This window comes from Crinia signifera, chromosome 4 (assembly GCF_055691185.1).
Source record: "Crinia signifera chromosome 4, ASM5569118v1, whole genome shotgun sequence".
In the NCBI taxonomy this organism is placed as follows: Eukaryota; Metazoa; Chordata; class Amphibia; order Anura; family Myobatrachidae; genus Crinia; species Crinia signifera.
The window spans coordinates 123,936,073-123,961,997 of NC_139220.1; the positions used below are offsets into that span (position 1 = coordinate 123,936,073).

General features: G+C 45.0%; 1 protein-coding gene and 1 long non-coding RNA gene across 4 annotated transcripts; one reads left to right on the top strand and one right to left on the bottom strand.

Annotated features, from left to right (window-relative positions):
* The first annotated feature begins 16,216 nt into the window (after positions 1-16,216).
* Positions 16,217-22,682, top strand: LOC146074377 (uncharacterized). 3 transcript variants are annotated; one of them, XR_014473420.1, is made up of 4 exons: positions 18,256-18,332; positions 19,071-19,192; positions 19,369-19,509; positions 22,143-22,682. XR_014473420.1 is itself a non-coding variant. In XM_083182365.1 (3 exons), exon 1 carries the CDS (start codon positions 16,707-16,709, stop codon positions 18,147-18,149), a length of 1,443 nt encoding a protein of 480 aa, XP_083038491.1. In that variant the 5' UTR covers positions 16,217-16,706; the 3' UTR covers positions 18,150-18,332; positions 19,369-19,509; positions 22,143-22,682. The 3 variants fall into 3 exon arrangements, 1 of the variants encoding a protein (XP_083038491.1); XM_083182365.1 differs by lacking the exon at positions 19,071-19,192 and having other exon boundaries at positions 16,217-18,332; XR_014473419.1 differs by lacking the exon at positions 18,256-18,332 and having other exon boundaries at positions 18,377-19,192.
* LOC146074378 (uncharacterized) lies at positions 21,549-24,169 on the bottom strand. Its single transcript, XR_014473421.1, has 3 exons — positions 23,659-24,169; positions 23,447-23,568; positions 21,549-22,218 (listed from the first exon to the last, which is right to left on the bottom strand). It is a non-coding gene; the product is annotated as an uncharacterized LOC146074378 (long non-coding RNA).
* Positions 24,170-25,925: the final 1,756 nt, after the last annotated feature.

The following is a 25,925-nucleotide window of genomic DNA, read 5'->3' on the forward strand; positions in this document are numbered from 1 at the left end:
CGCCACCCATTTGCAGGTGCAATTCACAGTAACATCCCTTCACAGGCCAGGGGGGAATACCCACATCTTTCAATGGTCGCCAACCATCAAAAGATGTGGTGTGTGGACGCATATAAACGTGACTTTCACTATGTGTGCACGCTGGGTAGGAAATGGACAGGCAGATGACATCTGGTGATGTCAGCTACCTGCCCCCCACACCCGCATCACGGCCTCATTAGCATGAGAATGTCCATTGGCCAATGTGTACGCACCCACCGATGGCCAATGCCCAGTCTGTGCATACACAGATGACGGAGCATATAGGTAACAAGTGCGGTGCTGCAGAATGCAGCATGGCCTCACTCCTCCTCGCCATCGTTCATTGGCTGCCGGCATCGGCAAGTGTGTTTGCACTTGCTGATGCCGGGCCCCCGCACCCGCCTACATTGTACATACTGGGAATCCCCCAGTGTGTATGCACCATAAAAAGCAACATTTTAAAGTGCTCTCAATGCTTGTTAAGTGGACTTTAGCTCTAATAGTAAAAAAAGCATAACAAGAGCAAATAAACCTGTACATAGAATTCCTCACAAGAGTTTACAATAAAACATACTGATGTTAAGGCTGGATGGTTACTACTAAATCCTTATTTGTATTGTGATACTGAACACAGAAATAGTTAAACATAAAACATATAATGAAACAAATCTGTATACTTTTTCGAAAAAGAAAATCCCCACCCCAAAATAATGATTAAGAGAATAAATCAGATCAGTTTCAGCAACTGGTTAGTTTTCTTTCACAGTGATGGATTCAATTTAAGGCCAGGTGTTGTTATAGTACATATGGTGGATTGAAATCTTTGCAAGTTTAAAAAAAGGAAATTATAAGGGCAACTTTTAAAGGTAAAGGCCATCGTTGGTGGGACTCAAATCTGTTTTACTAATGTTTATGTACACACAGGTGCAAAACAAAGGGTTTGCACATGGCTCTCATACATTTAGAGACAAGTCTTAAAATGTCAACTGAAGCCATAATGATGTTAGGTGGATTTTAACAGCCCACACTACTAGTGTGGATTACCTAATAAAATCTATAGTAGCTCATGGTGCGTAACATCACTCAAAGCTACCTGACTGACAATGACATTGACAAAATAAAAGATCTAAAAGTTATAAACAATGAACGCACCAAACATTACAAAGTATTTCAAAGACAAATATAAAAGTATTACAGTGTTATGGAAAAAAACAAAGTAGGTTGTCCTTTGAGGTCTTCAAAGGCTTGTAAATAATGACACCCAATGAAAAGAACTGTAAGTCAAGCATGATGCACCGGGGAATTGCAAAGTTACTAAGACGCCTGATTTCATCAAAGTGTATTCATGTGCACTATAGTGGAGTCTGCAAATATTGTACCTATTGCTGAACATTAGTGTGTGAGCTTAATTTATCTGAGAAGTGACATTATATGCAATATAATGACTGCCTTTTCTACATATAAATAAATGTTTTTTTTTAACATTGCAAAACAATATGACTCTGTTGTTCTACTTAATAAAAGCCTAATATAAAGTTATTATTGTTATACTAGATGCATCATATCAAAACCGTAATACCAGAGTATTTCCCAAGCTTCATAGGCCATGGAATACTTAAGGATCTTAAAAATGCGATAGTTGTTTATCACTGTGATGTGAAAGAAGAACTTAATTGGATGAGCAAGGCAGCGATCCAATTGGATGGTTATTTCACTCCACAATGTGCTTTCACAACTGCAAAATGTTCCTGTCCCTTCAGAGTCTGGAGCTCTTGCGAAATGCGTTGTTAAAATATGGTAATGGCGGAGGACCAAGTAGAAAATCTGATGGAACAAAAATTAAACTAAAAGGAAATTCTATTCTATAAAATTGCATGAGTTCATTGCAAATTTTGGCCAAATATAACTTGAAACATATGTATGTGCAGGACATTAATGTCAGTGATTTGGAATACGACTGCCCCCAATATTTTTCTCATTTGGATCGATTTTTTGAATGTCACCATGGCATTTTTGTTAATTCTCTCGTTGATCAAAACTATGGACATTTAAGAGCTGTTTACGTACTGATTGTTAGGAATGCAATCTGGAGACTGGAGCTAAAGGGGACCTATAGCCACTCTACAATCCTACTGATGGATCTTTGTACTGAGAAGAATAATGTTCTTGCTATTGTAGATATGAAAATCTTTGTTATATGAGAGATCTTCCTGTGTACTAGTATATAAATACTAGTAATAGTAGTTGTATTTGCAAAGTTTTTTCACTTGGCTAAAAAGCCTACAGTACATATTATCATATATGAGCTCCATGTGTATATGGCATTATATTTCCATGCATGTAATTAAAACTTCCAACCTTCCAATCTTCTACCAGTTACTCATGACATCCCTCAAAACCCATTTTTTCACTATAGGCTATCCTACCCTTACAGCGACTACTGACTCGGAAGGCTCCACCTGCCACAGCTACTGCTGTCCCATTAGCTCCTGATGTTTGTGCCACACTGCACAGAATGTTCCAGAAATATCTGTGGTACAGTATTTGTTGAAACAACATGTATGATCCATTGTGGCATCACCTCGCAACTTTCAGGAGTTAAATGAACTGCTGATAATATCCTTGTACCAGATACCATGGGAACACCTTCAGAGGTCTTGTTGAGTCCATGTCAAGGTGGGTCAGAACTGTTTTGATGGCACATGGGGATGCAACAGCATATTAATGTCGTAATGTCTTGGATCATCAGTCTATTTATAAAATAAAGTCATAGATTCAATTAGGGATGTGCACCAGCCATTTTTCGCGTTTTGGGTTTTGGGTTCTGATTATCTTCAGGTTTTGGGTTCTACTGGGTTTTGCTAAAACACCCCCTCAATGTTTTGGTTTTTGGGTTTTAGGTTCTGATTTTTTTTTTTATCATAAACTCCTACACTATTATTAACCTCAAGAGCATTTATCTCCACTCATTTCCAGTTTATTTTGAACACCTCACACCTCACAATATTATTTTTAGGCCAAAAGGTTGCACAGAAATAATTGGATAACTATGATAAGCGACACAAGTGGGCGGCACAAACACTAGACTGATGCGGCACACTTAATAGCACCCCTGGACTGATACGGCACACTTAGCATCACCCCTGGACTGATATGGCACACTTAGCATCATCCCTGGACTAATACAGCACACTTGGCAGCACCCCATGAATGAAATGGCAGACTTGACTCACCCCAGGAATTATATGGCAGACTTGGCTCACTCCTGGACTGATATGGCACACTTAGCATCAACCCTGGACTGATACGGCACACTTAGCATCACCCCTGGACTAATACAGCACACTTGGCAGCACCCCATGAATTATACGGCAGACTTGGCTCACCCCAGGAATTATTTGGCAGACTTGGCTCACCCCTGGACTGATATGGCACACTTAGCATCACCCCTGGACTGATATGGCACACTTAGCATCACCCCTGGACTAATACAGCACACTTGGCAGCACCCCATGAATTATACGACAGACTTGGCCTACCCCAGGAATTATGCGGCACAGATGGTGGCACCCCTGACCTGATAGAGCACACATGATAGCACACATGGTATTATACAGCACAGATGGCGGAACCCCTGGACTGACACAGCACACATGGAATTATACGGCACACATAGTGACACTCCTGCAGTAAAAAGTGTTATTCTTTTAATAAAAAAAAATGGCAGCACTCCTGGATTGATACAGCAGACTTAACAGCACCCCATAAATTATACAGCAACCCATGAATTATATGACACACGTGGCTCAGCCCTAGCAGTAAAAAAAAAAAAAAACACCTTATTTTTATTTTCATAAAAAAGGGCAGCTCTCCATGGGCCTTATTCTGATCGGTGCGGCCCGATCAGAATATGCGGCCACGACCGTGCAGGCGAATCCCCGCCTTCCATACGGATCGCCACCTCCGTCCGTACGCGGATATGTGGCGATCTGCATGAAATTGGACGGGGATACGCCTCCTCCGTCTTGGGAGCAGCCCCTGCATTCGATGGTCGCCGAACATCGAATGCAGGGCCGCACGCTCCACCAGGTCCCGCCACACAAGACCACACGGACACTTGTCCGTGTGAAATCATGTATGGGGGCGGGCAGCTGACATCCGGCGATGTCAGATGCCCGCCCCCTACACACGCGTCACGGCCTCATTACCATGCATACGCCCCGCGTTTGCATGGGAACGCCCATGAAACGCGGGGCGTATGCATAGGGTAATGAGGCTAAGTAGCCCCTCACGCCCCTCTACGCCCCCTGTGCGGCGTGTCAAGAATACGTGCGGCGAAATCGCCTGCACATGCGCAGAGTGACCTCTGCACATGCGCAGACGATCACCATCGGCGGGACGAACGCATGCGGAGAAATCCGCACCGATCAGAATAAGGCCCCATGTCTGATATGGGACACATGGGGGCACCCCTGGAATTATATGGCACACATGCGGGCACCCCTGGACTGATACAGGACACATGGGGGCACCCATAGAATTATACGGCACACATGCGGGCACCCCTGGACTAATACAGCACACATGTGGGCACCCCTGGACAAATACACCACACATGTGGGCACCCCTGGATGGATACAGTACACATGCGGGCACCACTGGACTGATACAGCACACATGTGGGCACCCCTGGACAAATACAGCACAGAAGTGGGCACCCCTGGATGGATACAGTACACATGCGGGCACCCCTGGACTGATACAGCACAAATGTGGGCACCCCTGGACAAATACAGCACACATGTGGGCACCCCTGTATGGATATAGTACACATGTGGGCACCCCTGGACTGATGCAGCACACATGCGGGCACCCTGGGCACTGGCAGCAGTAATTTTTTTTTTTTATTAAAATAATGCAGCCCCCTCTGTAGCACTAGCAACCCCCTCTATGCATTAATCCCCCCCCCTCCCCCCAGCAGGTTTCCCCCTCACACCCCTCAGCAGACAGCACAGACACATCCATCCAGACAGTCATACGTGTAATAGTTAGCATTACTGCCTCACAGCTCTGAGGTCATGGGTTCAATTCCCACCATGGCTCTAACTGTGTGGAGTTTGTATATTCTCCCCGTACTTGCGTGGATTTCCTCCGGGTACTTCAGCTTCCTCCCACAATCCCAAAATATATTGGTAGGTTAATTGGCTCCCAACAAACAATATCCTAGAATGTCTGTGTGTGCATGTACATGTTGTAGGGAGTATAGATTGTAAGCTCTACTGGGGCAGGGACTGATTTGAATGTTCAACTATACTCTGTACAGCGCTGTGGAATATGTGTGCGCTATATAAATAACTGGTAATAAATAAATAATAACTAGGGAATCTGTCCAATTAAGACACTCTGCTTTGTATGCTACTACTGGGAAGCAGGTGTCACAGAAAATAAACCCATCAAAGTGGGCAAATGTTATATCGCCCCTTTGGCGGTTGCTTACAGCGTCCGTCCAGCGGCCTCAAGGTTCTGTTCGCCGTGGCCACATACACCAAACGCATGCACATGCGCAGAAATGCACATGCGCATGAGCAAGAGAAAACACTGGCCCAGTGTGAACGCACGTGGCCATGCGAACGTACCTGAATAAGGTCCTGTGAGTGTGACTCACCTCTAATAACATTTATTGACAGCCATCCAGAGTCACAAATCTCACTTCCTGCTTCTCCAGTAAAGATTAGCAGATACCAGCAGATACAGGTTGCAATGTCAGCACTGGAGAAGACGGCTGACAGTATGTGACCTTTTCTCTTTGTACCTGGACAATATGTAGTTAAGGATGGAATGATCCTTCATTCTGACTTGTATTACTCTGCAATATTTTCTGGTTGGCATTGCTGCATGACCAAATTGCAAATTGCATGCGACTGCAGGAGCAGGAAGATTGACTGTGCACACTGAATGATTCGGCCAATATGTCATTCAGATTTACAACATATCAGGCCACGATGGCTCCAGCATGTAGGCAGCTAAATAGTACAAGCAGGCTGCAGAAAGAGAAAATTTAGTACATACTGTGAAGCTTTTTTCTCTGCCTTTAGCTTTATTTGGTTACCCCTTTTCACTCAATGGGACCTGTATCAATAATGGTTGACTCTATTTCATAGACTGTAACTGGAAAATAATTAATACTGTAAAAATAAATCTGCCAACAAAGTAGTAATCTATGTTTTAGTTAAGTATCTGTGAAGAATAGTTGCCTACCATGCTGCATTCTACAGGAGACTCCCTGAAATAGCAGCAATCTCCCTCATTTTACCTAGCCCACATTACACTGGTACATTTTTTGGGGAAAAAAGGAATGAGAGATAGATACATTTACATTGAATCATCAGCACCATTTCCCAGCACTTTAGCAAGTACTGTATAGCGACTGTCACTAAATGCTTTGGGGCTCATCTACATTTGTATATACTGTAAGTCATTTTAAATGATTCCTCTAAGATATAGCAATACACACGCACACTTCTAGGTGCCACAATCTCTCCATATATGGAACTAGACACGCCCTTTGGGTGGAGCAAGACATGCGCCCTCAATGGGGAACTGTGCAAAATTCTTCCTGAAACTAGGGGTGACATTTAATGGGATGAGATTTTTAGTAACATGTTCAAATCGCACCTAATCGCATCGCAGCGCACTTTTTAAATTCACATTTTTTCCTTCAAAACGGATTATTTAATGGTATGCGAAAATGCGCCAAAAACGTGCAAAACAGTGTGAAGAGATGCGATGAGATGCAATTTTATGACACGATAAATGTGTGATTTCCCCCGCCGGTCATGTGCGAGCTTTAGACCAACCGGAATGCGAATTACAATACTGCCTCCGCATGCCAAATAACCCCCTAACCTATTGGCCCACCTAAGTCCCCTACATTATGCATCACACTATATAAAGGGGTACAGGTGCCATTTTGACCTTTGATGGAGCATGGAAAGGAGAGGAGCGATGTCTGGGAGAGGAGTGGCAGTGAGTGCAGGTAGCATTGCGGAAGATGGCCATGTGGGACTTTATTACAGGGGCCGTGAATGCAGTCAGCAGCCACAAACGAACAGTGAGGAATGTCAAAAAGAGATTTAACGACATTAAGAGGCAACTGAAAGAGGCCAGCCGCACTGGAGGAGGAAGCCCCAAACCCGTGTCTTACACCTCCTACGAAAAAAAACTGAAGCGTATAATCCCACCAGAGGTCCTTCCTAGGCTCCATGTGGCGGACACAGATAGGCCGCCCACGCCACCCCAAGCTGGTAAGTGCTCACACATTTTCATGTACACCATACATTGCAATGTTTTATAAATGTAATGCTCTCTTGTAATGTTAGCATAACAATAATGCTGCAGTGGAACTACATATCCCATCAAGGGTAACCTAGATAAATGTCATGGTCATAGATAGAAATTGTTGCTGATGCTGGTTTGGGACAAATGTCTATAATAATATGTTACAGGTTGAAATTGAACATAGTTGTCATGTTGTCATAGCTACAGCAGGATTCGGTATGGAATCATGGCGGGCGGAATCCCGGTGGTCAAAATCCCGACGCCGGAATCCCTCCACGCAGCGGGCCCGGTGCCTTGCTACCAGGGCCGGTGCTAGGGTGTCCGGCACCCTCCTGCAAACCATAAATTTTGCGCCTTTTCACATTGCCATTGCAACAAGCTGCAGTCCGATTGTGGGAGCATATGCAACATGCGATCCTATGGAGGATCTCGGGTGCATGTACATGTATGCATACACCATCTCAGTGCTGTGTCTGCGAAATGGTGCCCATGCACGCTGCGAGAATCGCATACGTTATGGGCTAGATCGCATCGCACGGCATGCATGCAATGTGTGTGCGATGCGATCCGAAAGCAGTACAAAAAGTATGTGCGCGCATCGCACGCTGCTATTGTGTGTATGGACACCTTTAGGCATATAACCTAGCCCATTATTTAAAAAAGTGTCTAAATTAATATAAAAAAAATCTACAATTGTTAAAAAATTTGTTATAAACATGTATAATAAAAGACTCACTGTTCTTTTGCTGCTTAACTCTTGTGCAGTCCCTCCTCTTCTATCTGCGTAGGCAGGACGCCGAGGACGCCATTACACCCCTCTCGTGACTGAGGGGGAAAGGAGGGGAGAGAAGGAGCAGATGGAAGAAGAGAGGAGGAGATAGAGGGGGCGGAGTGTTGAGGACTGGCAGTGGCACTGGCACAGCACACTGAGAAGAGGGAAAGAAGGGGAGGCGGCGCTGCTGCCTGTTCGCAATTTGATTGACAGTTGACAGGTGCAGGGAGCAATGGGTAGGGGGTGGAGCCGGACATGACATGTCACCCAGGCATTCACAGACAGCGCTTCATGCCTCAGCGTAAGTGTCCGTGAGGAAGAGGGGGCAGGTCGCAGGAGGAGGACAGTGTGTGCGCGGTGCAGGGAGCTACTCAGCCTCTCCATACTGCCGCCCCTGCTGTCAGACAGGCACTGTGGGCGGCATGCAGGCTGTGTGCAATCGCGGTGCAGGGAGCAAATCTTTATACTGCCGCCCGCCCGCGGCAGGAGGCAGTGACAATGAGGGCTGAGGCAGCTTTAGCAGAGCAGAGAGGGAGGGAGCGCCTTTTCAGCATGGCGCCTCCCTGCTTTGCAGGAGCTGCTGAGTGGGTAGCGCCGGCCCTGCTTGTTATGCTCGGCACACTAATTTATTCTCCCTCTATGGGTGTCGTGGACACCCACAGAGGGACAAAGTGCTGGGATTTCGACGGTCGGGATTCCCACTGCCGGGAAACTGACCACATCCCCTACAGCATTATTGCAGGCATTTTAAGACAAATACTATTTTTTAAAGAATTTATTTAATAATATATAAAATATGGCAAAATATTCGGTACTTGTGCATTATCACGGTGCCCGATTTAATGTAAATCGCATACGATATCGCATACGATGTGGCCGATTCGATCCGCGATGCGATTTTGCGGCCGATTTGCGGCCGATTTTCTCCCGTTTTTTTGCCGATATTCGGCCATTTCCTGCCGATTTGCATGCTATTCCATCCTTGCACACCCCCACTATCCAAGTCAGACCGAAGCGTGGCGAGTGGACGCGGTACGCGTCCTCCCAACCTGTTCATACCCCCACTATCCACATCGGCGTGGAGTTGATTTTATAAAGCGTGGCGAGCGCAGCGAGCCATCGAGCCCGAAGCGTGGCGAGCGCAGCGTGCCCCGCGATGGGATGCGGAAAATGATCCTGAAGTGTGGCGAGAGGACGCGGAATACACGTCAAGTAATCCATGTCCCCTCGTGGGGCTTGCTGCGCTCGCCACGCTTTAGGATCGTTTTACACGGTGGTGTGTGAGTGTGACAGCACGGATCTCTGCTGGACGGATCTCTGCTGGATCCGACTTGCGCCACTGCTCCCCCAACCCGGTGACAGCCGTCTCACAGCCACCGACGCTACATCTGTGTGGATGTGACGTCTGCCTTCTGAACTCTGCTCGCTGTGTAATTGTGCAGCCTGCACCGGGAGTGGCTGGTGCACCACGCAGGCTACATGATGGAGACCAGACCCAGCCGCCAGTGCTGCATTTAACCCCATCCCGCCTGGCTGCCCGATGTGTTGGTAAGTCAGTGGCCATTGGCTACAAGAAGGGGACACAAACATAACAAAAAAAAAGGATGTCATGTGGCATGTGGTGGTGGTGGTGGTGGTGGTGGGGGGGGGTGTTATGGGATGTGTATGTTTGGTACAGTCAATGGAAGCAGGATGTGTAATGGGGGGAGTAGGGTATGTTGGGGGTAGATATATATATATATATATATATATAGAGAGAGAGAGAGAGAGAGATAAACAAAGAGCGGATAAAGGTAAAAGCGATCGACGTCTATGGTGTCATATAATTAAAAATAGCTGAATTGGGTCAGCACTCCGCAATGTATAATGCACACATCGCAAGAGCTGTCCCTACCGTTAATAACCGCATATGTTAGAACATATGCCATTATTAATAATGCGGTGTCCAGCGAAGGGGGGGCGAACAGGGCTGCGGATGTTACAACATCCCGCCCTATGCCTGTAACTTCACAGATAGGAGCTGATTGGTCAGTGATAAAAACCAGACAGTTTATCACATAACCGAGCATAATAAATCTGCCCCTGAGTGTAGCCTGTGGCCAAGAAGTGGAGGGTACACATTAATTTCTGCAGCCCTGACACTGCATAGTTGACACCCCCGTAAGGGTCCAAATCATCTCTCACCTGCTCATATAAGTCCAACAGGTTATTGCGGTTCGGCCTAAACATCCCCACAACATGGTGATCAGAGCGGGAGTCCAGGTACAGCCTAGCATGATTACCTACGTGAAGTACGCAGTACTCGGGGTACCTAGATGTGGCGCGCAGTTTCCTCCCTCCTCCTGCGCAGCTCCTCCAAACGGTCAAAATCACAGTCAACTCCAAACCACTCTGCACAATCTCCATCTCTTAAACCCTCACAGGTGTCCCTAATGATGTTGGGGGTATATGTAGGGGAGTTTTGGTACTTATGTATTATCTGGGCTGCCGATTTTTTTATTGTATGCCTTAACTTAAGGCATACAATCAGATGAGATGCGATATCGCCTCGCATCGCATTGCATACGACCATATCGCATGCGATGCGATGACCCGATTTTTCAATAGGATTCCATGTTAAAATGGACCGAGTCCATTTTAACATGGAATTCAATGGGAAAAAGGGGTCCTTTTCATACCCCTACTATCCAAGTGGGGATGGGGTTGGATATAAACCTGTGGCGAGCGTAGCGAGCCACCGAGCCCGAAGCGTGGCGAGTGAAGCGAGCCCCGTGAGGGGACGGTATTCTGTGTCCCCTCGCGGGGCTCGCTACGCTCGCCACGCTTCGGGCTCGGTGGCTCTCTACGCTCGCCACAGGTTTATATCCAACTCCATGCCCACTTGGATAGTAGGGGTATGAAAAGGACCCCTTTTTCCCATTGAATTCCATGTTAAAATGGACTCAGTCCATTTTAACATTGAATCCTATGGAAAAATCGGGTCCATCGCATCGCATGCGATATGGTCGGATGCGATGCGATGCGATGGACCCGATTTCAAAATTGGCAGCCCAGTTAGTACATAAGTACCAGAGTTTTTGATTAAAAATGAGGATACCTGTGTGAAATTTAACCATTTCTGCACTTGTCCAAAGTTGCTTCTGGCCCAATTTGCCCATCAGGACCCGGTCTGAAACTTTGGCGATGTTTAGACACCTCAGAAATGAGAATTCCATTTGCGCATCCCATTAAATAAGTGATTTATATACTTTTGAATAGGAATACATCTGGATGCGTTAAAAATGTGAATTTAAACCTGCACGTTAGAAAGTGTGAGCTATCGCACAAAATGTGCGAATTCCAGGACTTTGCGCACCATATTAAGTACGCGATTTTGGGGAAAAAATGCGATAACGCCATTTTGTTGCCTAAAAATCTGCAAAAATCCCTAATCGAACTTTATTAAATGTAACCCTAGTTTTCAAAAATAGGCAAGTATGCTGTGAAGTGAGCATTTTCAGTTCATATCACAATTGACATGTGACAAATACTATAGAGTGACATACAGACAGTGATTGAGGTTAGTTTGCAAAAGCAAACTCCTTTTTTAATAGACAAAACCATGTGCACTGCAGGTGGGGCAGATGTAACATGTGCACAGGGAGTTACAGTTTATTAAATCATTTTGTTTCTGTGCAGGGTAAATGCTGGCGGATCTGGGACGCGGCTGCGAAGCATAGAAGGACGGCAGAAATATGTTCGACAGCGATACATAGACATGCATGCAGGAACGACTTTTTTAAGGTAGAATATTTATACACAGACATTTTAATTCGAACGACAAAGGTTTGAGTTAGACATGTCAATGTTCGAATCGTAATGTTAGACACAGTGTTTAACTAGGAATAATTTACGTCGACGTTACAAATAGCGCCAAACTTTTTGTAGACAATATATTACATCGACACACCATTATTAGACATCAATAAATGTTCGACAACTACTTCACAGACAGTGATATAGTTAGACACTTAAAAATATAGACAGCTAATACATCGACATGTACTATCATAGACACTTTAAATTCTTCGACATGTATATTGTTCGACAACTCATAAATAGACAGCTAATACATCGACATTTGCTGTCACTGACACTTTCAATGATCGACAAATAATGATGATAGACATGGACTTAAATCGACAAATTTATTATACAGAGAAACACACAACGATAAATGAATGATAGACATACACTGGATCGACATGTCTTTTGCGACTCCTGCTCCCTGGCCGCTGCTTTACCCCTCGAGCCCCACCATGATCGGCCATTGCGCAGCCTGCCAGCACCCAGCTTCACCTCCCCCTGCCCAGCGCTGCCCTGTATGTCCGCCGCCAATTCATCCAGCGGCGCCCGCAGCTTCCATTAGGCGCCTTACAAGCATCATCACGTACCCTGCCGGCCCCCTGCCCAGCGCCCCCTGCTTCACCTCCCCCTGCCCAGCGCTGCCCTATATGTCCGCCGCCAATTCATCCTGCAGCCTGGCAGCCCCCTGCTTCACCTCCCCCTGCCCAGCGCTGCCCTGTTTGTCCGCCGCCAATTCATCCAGCGGCGCCCGCAGCTTCCATTAGGCGCCTTATAAGCATCATCACGTAGCCTGCCGGCCCCCTGCCCAGCGCCCCCTGCTTCACCTCCCCCTGCCCAGCGCTGCCCTGTATGTCCGCCGCCAATTCATCATGCAGCCTGGCAGCCCCCTGCTTCACCTCCCCCTGCCCAGCGCTGCCCTGTATGTCCGCCGCCAATTCATCCTGCAGCCTGTAAGCCCCCTGCTTCACCTCCCCCTGCCCAGCGCTGCCCTGTATGTCCGCCGCCAATTCAGCCAGCGGCGCCCGCAGCTTCCATTAGGCGCCTTACAAGCATCATCACGTAGCCTGCCGGCCCCCTGCCCAGCGCCCCCTGCTTCACCTCCCCCTGCCCAGCGCTGCCCTGTATGTCCGCCGCCAATTCATCCTGCAGCCTGTCAGCCCCCTGCTTCACCTCCCCCTGCCCAGCGCTGCCCTGTATGTCCGCCGCCAATTCATCCTGCAGCCTGTCAGCCCCCTGCTTCACCTCCCCCTGCCCAGCGCTGCCCTGTTTGTCCGCCGCCAATTCATCCAGCGGCGCCCGCAGCTTCCATTAGGCGCCTTACAAGCATCATCACGTAGCCTGCCGGTCCCCTGCCCAGCGCCCCCTGCTTCACCTCCCCCTGCCCAGCGCTGCCCTGTATGTCCGCCGCCAATTCATCCAGCGGCGCCCGCAGCTTCCATTAGGCGCCTTATAAGCATCATCACGTAGCCTGCCGGTCCCCTGCCCAGCGCCCCCTGCTTCACCTCCCCCTGCCCAGCGCTGCCCTGTTTGTCCGCCGCCAATTCATCCAGCGGCGCCCGCAGCTTCCATTAGGCGCCTTACAAGCATCATCACGTAGCCTGCCGGTCCCCTGCCCAGCGCCCCCTGCTTCACCTCCCCCTGCCCAGCGCTGCCCTGTATGTCCGCCGCCAATTCATCCTGCAGCCTGTCAGCCCCCTGCTTCACCTCCCCCTGCCCAGCGCTGCCCTGTATGTCCGCCGCCAATTCAGCCAGCGGCGCCCGCAGCTTCCATTAGGCGCCTTATAAGCATCATCACGTAGCCTGCCGGTCCCCTGCCCAGCGCCCCCTGCTTCACCTCCCCCTGCCCAGCGCTGCCCTGTATGTCCGCCGCCAATTCATCCTGCAGCCTGTCAGCCCCCTGCTTCACCTCCCCCTGCCCAGCGCTGCCCTGTTTGTCCGCCGCCAATTCATCCAGCGGCGCCCGCAGCTTCCATTAGGCGCCTTACAAGCATCATCACGTAGCCTGCCGGTCCCCTGCCCAGCGCCCCCTGCTTCACCTCCCCCTGCCCAGCGCTGCCCTGTATGTCCGCCGCCAATTCATCCAGCGGCGCCCGCAGCTTCCATTAGGCGCCTTATAAGCATCATCACGTAGCCTGCCGGTCCCCTGCCCAGCGCCCCCTGCTTCACCTCCCCCTGCCCAGCGCTGCCCTGTTTGTCCGCCGCCAATTCATCCAGCGGCGCCCGCAGCTTCCATTAGGCGCCTTACAAGCATCATCACGTAGCCTGCCGGTCCCCTGCCCAGCGCCCCCTGCTTCACCTCCCCCTGCCCAGCGCTGCCCTGTATGTCCGCCGCCAATTCATCCTGCAGCCTGTCAGCCCCCTGCTTCACCTCCCCCTGCCCAGCGCTGCCCTGTATGTCCGCCGCCAATTCATCCTGCAGCCTGTCAGCCCCCTGCTTCACCTCCCCCTGCCCAGCGCTGCCCTGTATGTCCGCCGCCAATTCAGCCAGCGGCGCCCGCAGCTTCCATTAGGCGCCTTATAAGCATCATCACGTAGCCTGCCGGTCCCCTGCCCAGCGCCCCCTGCTTCACCTCCCCCTGCCCAGCGCTGCCCTGTATGTCCGCCGCCAATTCATCCTGCAGCCTGTCAGCCCCCTGCTTCACCTCCCCCTGCCCAGCGCTGCCCTGTTTGTCCGCCGCCAATTCATCCAGCGGCGCCCGCAGCTTCCATTAGGCGCCTTACAAGCATCATCACGTAGCCTGCCGGTCCCCTGCCCAGCGCCCCCTGCTTCACCTCCCCCTGCCCAGCGCTGCCCTGTATGTCCGCCGCCAATTCATCCAGCGGCGCCCGCAGCTTCCATTAGGCGCCTTATAAGCATCATCACGTAGCCTGCCGGTCCCCTGCCCAGCGCCCCCTGCTTCACCTCCCCCTGCCCAGCGCTGCCCTGTTTGTCCGCCGCCAATTCATCCAGCGGCGCCCGCAGCTTCCATTAGGCGCCTTACAAGCATCATCACGTAGCCTGCCGGTCCCCTGCCCAGCGCCCCCTGCTTCACCTCCCCCTGCCCAGCGCTGCCCTGTATGTCCGCCGCCAATTCATCCAGCGGCGCCCGCAGCTTCCATTAGGCGCCTTACAAGCATCATCACGTACCCTGCCGGCCCCCTGCCCAGCGCCCCCTGCTTCACCTCCCCCTGCCCAGCGCTGCCCTGTATGTCCGCCGCCAATTCATCCTGCAGCCTGTCAGCCCCCTGCTTCACCTCCCCCTGCCCAGCGCTGCCCTGTATGTCCGCCGCCAATTCAGCCAGCGGCGCCCGCAGCTTCCATTAGGCGCCTTATAAGCATCATCACGTAGCCTGCCGGTCCCCTGCCCAGCGCCCCCTGCTTCACCTCCCCCTGCCCAGCGCTGCCCTGTATGTCCGCCGCCAATTCATCCTGCAGCCTGGCAGCCCCCTGCTTCACCTCCCCCTGCCCAGCGCTGCCCTGTATGTCCGCCGCCAATTCATCCAGCGGCGCCCGCAGCTTCCATTAGGCGCCTTATAAGCATCATCACGTAGCCTGCCGGCCCCCTGCCCAGCGCCCCCTGCTTCACCTCCCCCTGCCCAGCGCTGCCCTGTATGTCCGCCGCCAATTCAGCCAGCGGCGCCCGCAGCTTCCATTAGGGCGCCTTACAGGAAGCCACCACACCTACAGGCCAGCTCCTCCCGCTCCCTGCCCGCATCCTTTCCCTTCCACCACCACCAGCTAGGGGTTTGGAAACCACTTCCAGAACCCATCCTTCTCATCCCCCAGCCCGGCGCTGATGGCTCCTCTCGCATGTCCCCACTCTGCCAGCACAGCCAGCAGCTCCGTCCTAGGCGCCTTAATTTCATCCCGCTACGCCTACAGCTCGGTGCCGCACGCTCCCTGCCCGCATGCTCCCCCTTCCACCACCACCAGCTAGGGGTTTGGGAACCACTTCCAGAACCCATCCTCCTCATCCCCCAGCCCGGCGCTGATGGCTCCTCTCGCATGTCCCCACTCTGCCAGCACAGCCAGCAGCTCCGTCCTAGGCGCCTTCATTTCATCCCGCTACGCCTACAGCTCGGTGCCGCACGCTCCCTGCCCGCATGCTCCCCCTTCCACCACCACTAGCTAGGGGTTTGGAAACCACTTCCAGAACCCGTCCTTTTCATCCCCCAGGCCAGTGCACCATACTATCATTGCCTGCCTTGACTACTCCTGCATAACAAACAGATTCCATTAGGGTGCCTTGTATTTGAACACCCGATTATCCATCAGCTCAGACCGTTCCATGCCCAATGTCTCCGATACACAGCCATGTAGAGCCTTGTGTATGTTGCACCTAATATGCTGCATAGAAACCACAAAGGGAGCTTGTGAATTCCAACACTCACATGACTAAATCGCACACATACTGTATTAAACTGTATAAGTCAAGTCCAGCTGCCCGTTCTCCACTGGTCCCCTGTGATGCCCGCCACATATTATTTAAGCCTACTCCTCCCTCAATTTAAAATCTACCAATAGCGTACGTACACCTTGTACCGTATATTACAAACAAAATCTTATTTAATGCACGTGTAATGCCACATTTCAATATTCTACAATTCTATTTGTTAATCCATACATGTATTACGAACTCCTCCTCCATAGTCACACAAGTATATAAATAGGCATTTTAAAGTAACGGTCCCTGTCCTGGCAGTGATCAAGCATTGTGATTGTCAGCGCTCTTGAGGAATTACTAGAACAATGTCTGTTGGTATGTCTTGTCGTTTGATTCCTGCAAAAAAAGGTATGCTCTTAAATATCGACGGATATCTCATGGCTAAAAATAAACAGCGGGGTGATGTGGTTTACTGGCACTGCACTGAGAAAGTTACTGGACCGTGTGGAAGCTATGCCAAAACCACCATCATTGACGGCCAACATCATTTGAATAGACATGGCGAGCACACTCACACGCCAAAAGCTGAGAAAACTGATGTCGCTTTAGCCAAGTTTAAAATTAAACAGCAGGCAAGAGAAACGAATGATGCCCCGTCGGTAATTATACAGAATGTAACGGGTGAAATGCCCGTTTCTAGCGCGGCATGCATGCCCAATAGTGAATCGCTACGCAAAATAGTGAAACGTGTCAGGAGAGAGGATGGTCCTCCAGAGCCGAGGAGTTTAGATGAAATCACTGTTCCACATAACTTGAAATTTATAGATCAGATAAAATTCCTTGGCAGAGATAGCAGTTTTGCTAATGAAAGAGTAATGCTGTTTGCCACAGAGTGCAACCTGCGCAAACTTCAGGAGGCCCCCTACTGGCTGATGGACGGAACATTCAAAACTTGTCCTAACATTTTCCGCCAAATATATACAATTCATGCTATGGTGGGAACTGATGGTAGTTCCCAAAGATTTGTGCCCTTGGTTTACGGTCTACTGAGTAGCAAGACAGAGATTTGTTACTCACGTTTTTTTGATGACTTGCAGGACTATGCCCATGAATATGGTATAGAATTTAGTCCACTGTATATATTGACAGACTTTGAGATGTCTGCCATCAAAGCTGCAAAGCAAGCATTTCCTGCAAGTACACATAAATGCTGCTTGTTCCACCTCGGACAGAATTTGTGGCGTAAGATCCAATCATCTGGCTTAGCGGTGCAATATGGGCAAGACAACGATTTTTCTTTGCAATTACGACAACTTCAAGCACTTTCATTTCTTCCTCCAGAAGATATTCCGTCAGCTTTCGAGCTATTGAAAACTGATATGCCTACAAATGCAGCGCCAGTTTTGGATTATTTCGAAGAGAATTACGTTTTAGGACGTATAAGACCACGAAGCCGCAGTCAAAGCCGTGCTCCACCCCTTTTCCCACCCTGCTTGTGGTCAGTCCACGAGAATATGGTCCATGGAATGCCACGCACACAAAATAAATTGGAAGGGTGGCATCGGCGTTGGAGCATTCTTCTGGGCCAAAACAAATTTGGGGTGTACAAGCTTATCAAATATCTGCACAAAGAACAACAGATTACAATGGCAAATTTAGAGAAAGTCAGATATAATGTCTTGCGTACTCCGCCAAAAAGAGAAATTGTGACCAGAGAAGATGCCTTACAGCGCTGTTTCGCACAACTAGGTGTGTTGGATGTAAAGGATTTCCTGCGTGCAATTGCGTTTCATATGAAGATGGATTAAATCACACCTTTTTGGATGGATTCATATTCAAACTGTTTGGTCCAAATGTTTATTTTTCAGCTTTTTTTGGAGAATGTTTTGATTTGCTCAATTTTCCTGTTTTCACGTTGGTTCCAATTGTTCACACTTTAAATCTAAAGATTTGATTAAGGATTTTGGTTTTCACTATCATACATTAAATTGGTAAGTTTACCCTTTTTTTCATTTAACAAAAAAGAACAATTCAAGTATTTGTATAACACTTAAAATTGTCATATAATTAATTAATTCTGTTGTTGAGATATAAAGTTAGATGTGGCAAAATGACATCTATGATGAAACAGCAGAGAGGCATTCATAGACACGGCTCTATGCAGATGGGGACAGGTCTGGGGTGGATAGGTAGAGCTGAGTATCATCCGCATACAGATGATACAGAAATTCCAAAGGACCTAATTATTTTCCCAAAACATGAGGTATAGATTGAAGTAGAGGACCTAAAACTGAACCATGAGGTACTACAACTGAAAGAGGTAGTGAAGAGGAGATAGAATCAGATAAACGAACACTAAAGGAGCGGTTCGATAGGTAGGATGAGAACCAAGAGGGGGCTGTGTCTTTAATACCTAGGGATTGTACTGTTTTTATGATAAGTGAATGGTCAACTGTGTCAAAAAGCAGAGAGATCTAGAAGCATTAATATTGAATATTGGCCTTTACATTTAGCAGTGACCAGATCATTCACAACTTTATTCAGTGCTGTCTCTGTGGAGTGTTGGGCAGGAAATCATGACTGAAGAGGGTCCAGTAAGTTGTTTGAGTTGAGAAAGATTGTGTGAGGCGAGGTTAGTCAAGTCTTTCAAGTAGTTTGGAGGTGCATGGAAGATGCGAAAAGGGATGTTAGTTTGAGACAGAGCTTTGATCAGAATTCTGTTTTTTCAGAATCAGGCTAATAACTACATGTTTCAACAATGAGGGAATGACACCAGTAGAGAAGGAAAGGTTACACATTTTGGTTATGATGGTGATGAGAACAGGAGACAGATATTAACTTATTTTTGAAGGTAAGTTAAATAGTGGTTGGAGACCAAGGAAACAAGCAAAATAAATTTTTTTTTTTTCAATATTGTGTACTTGCAGTCAGTTTTGAAAATATATATTTTTTTAATACATAAATGTACAATTATTTTGATATGTAATCATTAACAGTTACACCATAATTTTTTTTTTTTAAATGTAGGTATGCCATACATTTTTAGGAGTGCGAGTATACCAATGGACGAATCTCTGAACATTTTTGTGATGACCCCTGCTGTGACGTTTCAACCATCCCACATGGTTTAAAATGTGTGATGTGAAGATGCTTAATGATTCGACAAAGGTAAAAGAATATTTGTAAGACCGTGATCTTTCCATTTGCATTCTCTGCACGCAAATTTGATACTTTTGCAAACAGGATAGCTTTTGTCATCAAATTTAGACATTTTAATACACTCGTGCCCTTAATAACGTTGAGTCCCACAGACATAATTTAATTGTATTTAATTTAATGTATTTTTGATAAACGATCAGGGCCATTTACATAACAGGCTGGAGGTAGTATTGTTGAATAAAATGTTGTAAAATGTGAAACTGAAACTCAAACTAAATATTACATGCCACTTCGCATAGAATATTCAGTTCATTGTGATTTGTTGTGTGACTGATCCTTCAGATATGATTTACTGTTTACAGTATAGGGTATTAAATACTATGGTCGAACGCTGACAGCGAGCAGAGCTTCCTTCTCAATGTCACCACAGACCTTGAGACTAATTAACACATCCCCCTCACAGTGAAATTTACCCTTGGTCGATTTTTTAAATGACTGTGAATAGGCCTACTCCGCTCCATAACTAAGTTATACTGCCAAGTGAATCTGCAAACCTTTATTCAACAATCGGATGCAATGTAATATAGCATTGACAAACAGCTGTTTTTGCTTCGGAGATCATTTTATTATGCTAACTTAAAAGTATTTTTTGAAGTATAATCTTTAAGTAATGTTACACAGCTGAATGCAATCTGTTTAAATAACTAAGTTGTACAGCTACCTTCTTGAAAACCGATTGGATAATGATTAGTCAAGGTTATCATCAGCTAATTGCTGTTAAATTAACATCCAATTATGTCCTATACATGATTTGCATCTACTATTTATTACTATTTTGTACAAGGTTGTTTTAAATGCTTTAGTTCAATGCTGTTAGAAGACATTGTAGTGGGCCATGGAAGAGGGTATTATTCCCAATTAAAATTGACTTAGAAATGCTGTTATTCCCTCTTCTCCTGTGACGTGTACATGACATTTACTGTCCGAAAAGTTTGGTGCATGTCTGCCTGCATCAGTCAAATCTATGTCCATGTATTGCCCCCTATTGCACACTCTTTATTACACTATCTAACGCAGGCTTTGTTTATATATAAAAGAAACAGAAGTTACGCTGGATGATCATTAAACAAGCAATTTTTATTTTTTTTTAAACCATTTAGCATAGGAACATTGTTGATATCCTGTATCATGATGATCCTGAGGATACTGTTTACAGAGTAAAAATTCTGTACAAGTCTTCAATGATGGCAGTAAAAAACAATTGGTATGGGTCATTTGGATGTATAATAAGTGCCGGGACCCAACACGTACTAACATTTACATCTGCAAAATAGTGGCACAGATGTATCAAGCTTTAACTAGAGATAAATGCAGGGGTGATAAGGAGAGATAAATGTCCAGCCAATCAACTGCTAACTATCATGCCACATGCTGTGTTTGTAAATTGGCAGTTAGCAGGTGATTGGCTCAATGTTTATCTCTCCTTATCACCCTTGTATTTATCTCTTCTTATAGCTTGACACATCTGCCACAGTTGTCCCTAAAATACAGCATTGATCCATGTGGTTGCACACATTAGCTTTACTGTTTTTGTGCAGCTTCTGAGCGGCACATCCACTTTCAGAAATTTAAAATGACTGTAGCTTTAAGTCGTAATCCTCTTAGTGACACTAGAGTCAAGTAATGAAGTTTTTACTGGACAGTGCTGTCACTACTCATAAAAGTACAGTGATTAAAAAAAGAAAATCTAAAACACCGTTGAATACACAATCTTGGTTAAACCTGTATTATTGCCATACGGCTTACTAAGATTTATACTTGGTGAGATCAGAATTATGGTCCTTATTCGAATGCACTCTGACAAAATTCTTCTTAGATGGACAAAACCATGTGCACTGCAGGTGGGGCAGATGCATAATGAGCAGAGAGAATTAGATTTGGGTGAGTAGTTTTGATTCTGTGCAGGTAATATACCGACAGCTTTGTTTTACACTGCAATATAGATCTTAAATTGAAGTAAAACCCCACCCAAAACTACATCTCTCTGCACAAGTAACATCTGCCCCACCTGCAGTGCACATGCTTTTGACCATCTAAGAAGGATTTTGTCAGAGTGAATTTCTAATAAGGCCCTATATCTCTTTACTATAATAAAAGAACAATAATGACCAAAATATTAACTGGAGAAACTGGACAGTTATGTGTTATTCTTCAGAAAAATTTAAGTTGAAACATTAAATGGAGAGGATTTAAAAGAACCATAAGTCCAAAGCAATAATTATTAAGTAGTTGTGAAGGAATTAAATATTATATTGCATGTCATAAATAACATGTTTTTAAATTACATCAGGCTTACCCAAGCATGGTCCTCAAGGAAGTGTAGGTCGGGTAGATATCCAGCCTTCAGTACCGGTGACTCAATTTTTACATGAGCTATTCTGATTAAACCATCTTTGTTGAAGACTGGATATCACAAACACCTGCAATATCAGTGTGCCTGGTGGACCATCATTGGGAAACACTGATGTTGATTTTGCGTGGCAGGTATATATTTGTTGTATTCACCTTGGTGTCTATCACTTTATTTTTGGACAATTAGTTCAAGCAGTATATGACATCTAATTATAATTCTTCTCTTTCAGTGAAGAAACGTTTTTTCAACTTGGTTCCCTTGATTTCACATGCCTAAGGGTGTCTTCAAAGAGTATCCATCCGTACCTGAAAACGCGATTACAAGACAATTATAAAAATAAGATATTCAAACATCTTATGAAAATCCTTACATATATAACTGTACTACTTATTTTTAAAAGTTAAAATGAGCAACTGCATTAATGTTTTGATGCCTTTAAAATTCTAAATTTCTAAAGTTTTGCATTTATTGGATATATTTGATTCGCAACGTTGATATTTTGTAAATTAGTGGATCACTGAGTTTAATACTTGTCTGGAAAATGAGCTATACACGTAATGTTTTAAATTTTTTGAGGAACTACAATTGAAATAATCAAACATAAGCTTTGCTTAAGACATGAATAAAAAAGGTTTAATACAGTTAATTGGGTATTTATTATTTGTATAATAATATTAGTACAATAATATTAGAGGAGGGAGCAACAATCATCAACTGTATACAGTCTAATCAGTGATGGTGGTGCTAGGGATGATTAACACAATATATTGCTCGACATATGCAAGCAACATTACAGGATGCAATACCTGTGCAAACGTCAGCGCAGGGTCCACATTTTAGGGTAATGTTAACAGTTGGTTTATGATTTATGCAATAGGCACTTCAAGGTGCATTATGTGGTATATTATGTGTGTAAGCAGAAATAGTGGTTTTAAATTGATGTTTATAGTGCTTCATATGTGTCTGTGGCACTACAGGGGATATTATATATCTAAGCATCAATAGGGGCGCCATTATTTGATTTTCCAGCAACAGTGGGATCATTTTTTGCATAATGGTGACTCGAAACGCTTTCAATGCATGTATTCTAAAGCAGTGTGGGCTATGTATGCAACCAGCAGTACGGATGTTGAAATTATTTTGTGGGTAACTGGCTATACAGGGGTAATAGTCTACCATATTTGTGGGGTACTTGAATCTCCTAGACAAAGTGGTGTTTTGTGGTTTTTTACGGTGGAACAAGCCATTGTTACCTGCACCGTCTGAAGCCAACCACAGTGCTGTTTCTGACTATGTGCTCGCATAATTTTAAGTGGGGAAATGATTACTATTAATACATTTCTAAATCAGTTCACAACTACAGGAAAAAAAAAATACATTCATGACCATGAACACATATTAGTCCATTTTAAAGGCTATTCGAGGGCACATAGTTTTTCTGATTGGCCATTGTCGAGGTGAATGCGGCAACAACATCAGTTTACCTAATATGAATTTAAAGACTTTAAAAATGTTAGGGAAACCAAATCTCACCATTAGATGAATACAGTTTCCAACTTTGCTGGAAATGTTCTCAAAGGTCATATACTGCAGGCTTGTAAACTGTCCAACTTCTTCAGTAAAACGAGTATAAGATTTCAAACAACATGCGAACTCTGTTAGAACAGAAAATAGAAATTAAAAAACACGTACACCTGACAGTACATTTTAGATTTTTACAGGATTACTAGATAAATTATTATTACCATAAGTACTTAAACTTCAATATCAGAATTGTCCTTCTGACTTTCTAAATTTTGTATCTGTTGGTTAGCATGTTCCAATCTGACTCTGAGATCCATTATCTCTTCATATCTGGACCTTGCTTTGTATGCCATATTAATTCGAGATTGCACATCAGAGGCCACAGCAGAGGATGTTGAATTAGTATTTTCAATGCTGTCTCCTGATGGGGTCAATGAAGTCATCCAATTTGAAGAATCTGGTGCTGCTATGGAAACAGAGGAAGTGTCCGAAACAGAGGAATTTTGTTCTAATACACCAGTTGAAGTTTTCGCGTCAAGCAATATTTGCATGCAAGTTGAAATACCGCGTGTGATACAGAAAGCCTCATATTGTGTCAAAACTATTTTGTTTATGCTATTTTGAATTTGTTGCCAGTGGATCGCTGACACATACTGTGATGATGCGATATCCTGCATTAAACTTGACAGATTTGAAATTGTGTCATTTTGTTTTCTTTGTGTTTCTTGTATGTTATCAATTTTTTGGCATAGACAATTTATTTCATTATGCATATTTTTGAGTTCTTCATTTAAATTATTTTGCAAAAGCTGAAAGGCTTCCTGTACGCAGTCTTTTGGCGTGTTGACATTCATTGTATACATATCATCAACTGTTGAAATAAGAAGTTTAAAAACACGTTTAACCATTAGAATTCATCGTCTTGATAGAATTAAATGCTAGAACCTCATAATACATTGATGTTTCGCTGACATTCCAACACAATCATATGTGCATTCCGAAAGGTCCATACTGAAATGACCATTTAAAAAACAAAGCAAGGTATTTTGTAATTTTTATTATAGCTGGGTCCTACACGCTAGTCTCCCATTTTATTTTCCTATTGCTTAGTACACCATATTACATAAACAATTGTGTAAGCCAATAAACGACTGCCAACCCAAGACATATAAAACGTATCATTACTTTTGGAAAATTTACCCTGATTGGTAGATTCAATGTTGTCTACTTGAAGGCCTGGTAGTAGCATGGTTGATTTTTGATTGCCTGCATTCAATTGTGTTTTTTGTAAAGGCAAACTTTGAGAATCGATGGATTGAGTATCAGGTACATCATCAACATTTTCAATTACATGCCTTTGCGTGTCATTCAACAAGTGTGTTCCTGTTGGTCAAACACATAACATTAGCATTGTCACATTTGGCTCACCTTGGAACAATAGGCATGTTGTTTTTATATTTAAAAAATTTTTTTTTATATGTGAGTAGTTCAAAGGGGCCACTACAATAATTTCTACATGGAACTTATTGCCATTATTGTCGCATAGCCAGTTTAAGTTCACTGAATTTTGACAATACAAGCTATCAGCTGAATAAGGCAGCACATGTGTGCATACTTAAATAATCATTCTAGTTAACTCTACCACTGTTGACATGACCAACAGCCTGAAATTTTTAAGCAGTATCAAAGAGTATACACTGGAAGAGTGACATTATAAATGGAGTATTTTGGAGTCATGATATTTAAATTAATAATTGTATGACATTGGATATGGTATACAGTGCCATACAATGCAATGAGAAATAAGGCACACCTTATATTTAACACCCCTTATACAGACCTTATATTATACACGGCTTATAGAAGGCTCATCTTTGTCGTTGCCTACAGACATTGTGTGATGGCGATAGCCTATTTTACCATATGACTACATATTGCACCATCACATTAGATCACTGCGATAGGAGAGGTCATCATGGGTCATGCAAGAATTATGGATGCGCAGCCCCACACCCCCTGGCTTCAAGATCTGTACATCACTAATGTATGATCCCTGTCACTGCAGTCGCAGTGATGATCCATCCCTGGGATAGTAAACCATGTTACTTTGCGTTCTTGTGCTATTATAATATGTCCTGAACGCCTTGTAAATGCAATCAACGATGAATGTACCACTACATGCATTCAACGTAATGTGGACTATTATCTTGAATCCCAAATTTCAGTGTTCGGAAATTAAAAAAATTTTTTTGAACAGATTCAAAGTCAAAAACAACTGTGATTATAATGTAATTACCATACTTGGTCTGTTCCAATTTCTTCATCTGTTTATTTTTATTTTTTTTCTTTTTCTTTTTTTCATTGTCAACCTTTATGGCTTGTACCGGTGAAAAATTGAAAAATTAGCATCTGTTCATCATTTGAATTAGTTATATTAAACAAACACATTGCCAAATACATATTAATGTTATTTGTGTATAAAACTATT